The sequence below is a fragment of the Otolemur garnettii genome, unplaced genomic scaffold, assembly GCF_000181295.1.
Source record: "Otolemur garnettii isolate 467f Iridium unplaced genomic scaffold, OtoGar3 scaffold00001, whole genome shotgun sequence".
Classification (NCBI taxonomy): Eukaryota; Metazoa; Chordata; class Mammalia; order Primates; family Galagidae; genus Otolemur; species Otolemur garnettii.
Window position 1 is genome coordinate 28,024,594 of NW_003852396.1, and position 5,364 is coordinate 28,029,957.

At 38.5% G+C, this 5,364-nt stretch overlaps 1 protein-coding gene across 1 annotated transcript in view; it reads left to right on the forward strand.

Moving 5' to 3' along the window:
* The window catches only part of PGM2L1 (phosphoglucomutase 2 like 1), a 73,920-nt gene extending 69,014 nt beyond the window's left edge, over positions 1-4,906 (forward strand). Inside the window, exons 12-14 of the mRNA XM_012803468.2 lie at positions 1,280-1,292; positions 2,395-2,528; positions 4,654-4,906. Of these exons, the coding sequence (XP_012658922.1) occupies positions 1,280-1,292; positions 2,395-2,528; positions 4,654-4,756 (250 nt within the window). The 3' untranslated portion in view covers positions 4,757-4,906. The remainder of the gene's footprint in view (positions 1-1,279; positions 1,293-2,394; positions 2,529-4,653) is intronic.
* Positions 4,907-5,364: the final 458 nt, after the last annotated feature.

Here is a 5,364-nt window from a genome sequence, read left to right on the forward strand (position 1 = left end):
CTGTGGTCCCAGCTACTTGGGAGGCGGAGGCAGGAGACTCGCTTGAGCCCAGGAGTTGGAGGTTGCTGTGAGCTGAGATGCCACAGCACTCTACCCAGGGGGACAGCTTGAGGTTCTGTCTCAAAAAAAAAAAGAAAAGAAAAGAAAAATCTTCAGGTACTTGTGTAGAATACTACCCATGTTCCATTTTTGCATATCCATCCAATCAGCAAATGCTGATTCCCAGTCATTGATGTTGTGTGAACATACATGTTTGTGTCTGTTTTTGTCTTTGTAAATTACTTAAAGAGAAGAATCAAATCTTTTGCTTCTTTTTTACTTCTCTAATTGTTGGTGTGTTTACAGTAGCCTTTGATGGAATGCTGTTTTCCCGTTAGCACTTATTAAAGTGTATGATATTCATTATTCAAAGGTGCATTTTCATCTTGTCTCCTTTGCCTCTTTTTTTTTTTTTAAGAGACAGAGTCTCACTTTGTCGCCCTCAGTAGAGTGCTGTGGCATCACAGCTTACAGCAACCTCCAGCTCTCGGGCTTAGGTGATTCTCTTGCCTCAGCCTCCCGAGTAACTGGGACTACAGGCACCCACCACAATGTCCGGCTATTTTTTGGTTGTAGTTGTCATTGTTGTTTGGCATGCCCAGGCTGGATTCAGATTGACATTCATGTTTATCTTTTAACCCTTCCATGCCAGAGGCATAGGCATACTGGGGATACAGCAATGATGAAAGCACTGTTTCTGCACTCAGAGCCTAGTGGTGAAACAAACAAATAAGCAGCAATTACTTTACAAAATGATAAGTGCTACCAGGGGATCCATAGGATATTGTGGAGCAGCATAGGAGGACCCCTTAGTCATATTTTAGAGGATTATGAAAGACTTCCTGTGGAAGGTTACCGAGAAGGAGGGGAAACAGAGGATGTTTCAAGCAAAGGGAGCAGTAAATGCAAAGTCAAAGGTAGGAAGGTATGTTTTCATTCAGAGAACTGCAGTAGTTGTTGATAATTGGAGTATGGGGTGAGAGGAGGCCTGGCCTGTGTGGTGAGTAGGTTATGAGGGGCAAGCTTCCAGGCAGGCAGATCAGTTAGTACACTGTTTCAGAGTCTCGATGAGAGATGATGGTGTCTGAATTTAACGTAGTAGCAATAGTGATGGAGAAAAGTTGAGCTAAATAAAGGATAGAATAGATAGGACTTGCTAGTTGATGGTTGATGAGTGAAGAAGAAGGGAAGAAGGTCTCTGTCTTAAGCAACTGCTGTATATCATACTGACTGAGAACAGGATCTCAAGAACAGTACCAGGGCTTGGGACACCTGAGGGAGAGTCCCACTGTCAGCCCCTCTGTGATAGCATAGCCCTCATAGTCCTCTCCAGAGCCTCAATAGAATGACATGTGAACTAGGGAAGAGTGCCAGCATTAATTCATATACTCAGTGTCAGTGAAGGGTCACATTTTAAAAAAAATTTTTGTTAAAAATATTAATACTTTTTTTGCACCTTACTGCATCCTCTAGAATTTGTACATTCCTCTTTGGTGACCACTGATAGACAATGCTTTGCAAATGTAGAGGCAGTTAGGATTTTGGCTCCCATTTCTGGTTCTACCACTTGGCTGTTTGTTGTGAGCAGGTCACTTACTCTCTTTGTAAAATGGCAACGATACTTTGCAGGATTATTGCTGAGGCCCAGAGATCATGTATGTAAGGGATACAACCTAATGCCTGGACTATTACAAATGTTCAATAAATGGTATGTTTATGAATTATTACATAGGCAGTCTTTATTTCTATAATTCTTTTTAAATTTAAAAATAATTTTCAATTGCAGTTAAAAAACACATAAAAATTACCATCTTCCCCTTTTTTTTTTTTTGAGACAGAGCCTCAAGCTGTCCCCCTAGGTAGAGTGCTGTGGCATCAAAGCTTACAGCAACCTCCAACTCCTGGGCTCAAGCGAGTCTCCTGCCTCAGCCTCCCAAGTAGCTGGGACCACAGGTGCCCGCCACAGTGCCCAGCTATTTTTTGGTTGCAGCCGTCATTGTTGTTGGGTGGCCCGGGCTGGATTCGAACCCGCCACCTTAGGAGTATGTGGCTGGCACCTTAGCCGCTTGAGCCACAGGTGCTGAGCCGTCATCTTCCCCATTTTTAAGGATATAGTTAAGTCTACTCATATGATTGTGTGTCAGATCTCTAGAACTTTCCATCTTTCATCTGAAATGTTTTACCCATTAAACAACTGCCCATCCTAATCCCCCTCAGCCCATGGCAACCACCATTCTACTTTCCATTTCTAATTTGACTACTTTAAATACTTCAGATAAATGGAATGTATTTTACAGTGCTTGTAAATGAAAAAGGTACCAAGTGTAATTAAGCTGTTGTTGTAATTTTGCATAGGTGCTGCCTGTGAGTAAAAATAGCCAAATGATTACATTTACTTTTCAAAATGGCTGTGTTGCTACTCTTCGGACAAGTGGCACAGAACCAAAGATAAAATATTATGCAGAGATGTGTGCATCACCTGACCAGAGGTGAGAAGTGATTTTTTATATATACATATATATATAAAAGCGTTATTGAAATGCAATTCACATCACATACATTTCACCCATTTAAAATGTACAATTCACTGGTTTTTAAAATGTTCATAGAGTTGTGCAGCCATCACCACGATCAATTTTAGAACATTTACATCACCCTCAAAAGAAGCCTTATACCCATGGGGCCCTAAGCAGCCACCAGTCTTCTCTCTTTCTCTATAGATTTGCTCCTTCTGGACATTTCATATAAATGGAATCATACAGTAGGTGGTCTGCTATCTTTTATTTAGCATAGTGTTTTCTAGGTTTATTCATACTGTAGTATGAATCAATATTTTATTACTTTTTTTTAAAAGGTTGTATTTTATGGCCCAATAATATTCCATGTACAGATATGTCACATTTTTTAATCTGTACATCAGTTGATGGACATTCAGGTTACTTACTTTTCGGTTATTATGAATAATAATGTTATGACCATTATATACAAGTTTTTGTGTGGACATATGTTTGCATTTCTCTTTGTATATAGCTAGAAGTGGAATTGCTGGGTTATGTGGTAACTCCATTTATTTGACATTTGAGAAACTTCCAGGCTATTTTCCAAATCAGTTGCTTCATTTGGGAATTGAATTTTAAAACTATAATGAATGTCTATTCTTGGAAAGAATCTCTGATCTTTAACTATTATATGATGAAGATAAAGATGTGATCCACAAGTAACTTGTGTTTATTGCGAAATATCATTCGTATATATAACGTAATTTGACATAATCTGCCCAGTTTGTTTCCTTTTAATAGTATTAATTATGACTAAATTAATTTGATAAACATATTCAAAGGCTGCTTAAACCTACTAAAAAGTAGTACTTCATATAATGTTGTCATTGACCAATATATCTTTGGGAAAGAGGTTTTCCAGAATTGCCTTCAGAGCTCAATTACGCTACATTATTTTGTATTTCTTCAAATCATTATATTTAAGGGTAGATTTTATTGCCTTTGGAAAGGAAAAACAAAAGACCTCCTGAAGTCATTGAGAGCAGAGTTTAAAGTAAACCAATTTGGATAATGCTATATTTGATTAAAAATGAAGTCTGAGGTTGAGTATGGTGGCTCACACCTGGAATCCTAGTACTTTGGGAGGCCATGGTAGGAGGAGGCCAGGAGTTTGAGACCAAGCTGAGCAACATAGCAAGATCCCATCTCCATAAAAAAAATTAAAAAAACAAAGTAGTCAGGCATGGTGACACATAATTATTTAAATAATAAAAATGATTTATTGGCTCAGCGCCTATAGCTCAACCGGCTAAGGCGCCAGCCACGTACACCTAAGGTGGCGGGTTCGAATCCCCAGCCTGGACCCGCCAAACAACAATGACGGCTGCAACCAAAAAATAGCCGGGCGTTGTGGCAGGCGCCTGTGGTCCCAGCTACTTGGGAGGCGGAGGCAGGAGACTCGCTCGAGCCCAGGAGTTGGAGGTTGCTGTGAGCTGCAATGCCACGGCACTCTACCCAGGGGGACAGCTTGAGGCTCTGGCTTCAAAAAAAAAAAAAAAAAATGATTTATTGTGTAACTTATAGTATGAGTATAAAGCAGTTTAAAAGAGGCTTTCCTGGAAATGTTTTGGGCAATAGCAGCTCCTTAGTGATGACTTTGAAGGGCTTACTTATAAGTGCAAATTTATTTTTTACATATCTCATTCTTTTAATCACACCTCCTTTTGCTACCTAAAAGATATGTCTTATCACCCTGTAACATCTGCACTGAGTGTCCTTCAGAGTATTCCAGGGAACTGTTTTATCTTAATACCTGGTATTGGTGTTCAAAGCCCTTAAGTTGCCTGACCAAGGGGACTTCTTTAGATACGCTGTTATTCTTTTATTTGTCATGTGCCAGGGACCTTCTGTTAGCACAGTTCAACTTCAGTTTGTCAGTGGTGTTTTATATATGATTTTTTTTTTGTCTATTTTAACTGAGTGAATTTCTCTTCTGTTTACCAATTGTTTAGTCATTCCATTAGGTATGTGCCCTTTTAAAAAGAAAAAATAATTTAAACAAATTTTAAGGATGTTTAAATAAAGAATTCCAAAATGCTTCATCTTTTTTTCTCAGTGACACTGTCTTCCTGGAAGAAGAATTGAAGAAACTCATTGAAGCTCTGATTGAGAATTTTCTTGAGCCCAGTAAGAATGGACTGATCTGGCGTTCTGTTTAGGGGTCCACCAGTAGATCGTGACTTTGTACTGGCACATGGAACAGAACAACCAAGAACTCCACGCATTGAACCCTGTGATGGTATTCTCTCCCTAGCTCATCTGGCTGAGTCTCTTTCCCCTTTAATTTTCTTTCTTTTTTGTCTGCTGACCGAACTGTATAAATTTAAAATGACATGGTCTAGAGGGAAATGATTACAATTTTTTCATAACCTGGAACAAAAGTCATCATGGTAAAAGTATTATAGTAACATGTTGTTCCACCTTTAACAGAAATGTTAACAATACAAAAGTGAGTTTTCTTATTAAAGTGTGATCAAGCCTAGTTCCATATCTTGTAATTGTGTATAGCATGGTAAAAGAAAATGACAGATAAATGTATGTAACTATAGGGTTAGTTAAGGAAATGAATACATAAAATTGGCAAGAAACTGGTACTATTCCTAGATCATTATAGAAAAGTGTCTTTTGTTATATCGCAGGTATTAATTTACAAGGTAGAATATTTGAAATAGGATATTTAGCATTTGTAGTTTAGAACATGTTATAATATGTGGTTTCAGGTGCCCTTGGTGCAGTGTAAACTTACTGTATGTATTTAAAATTCTGA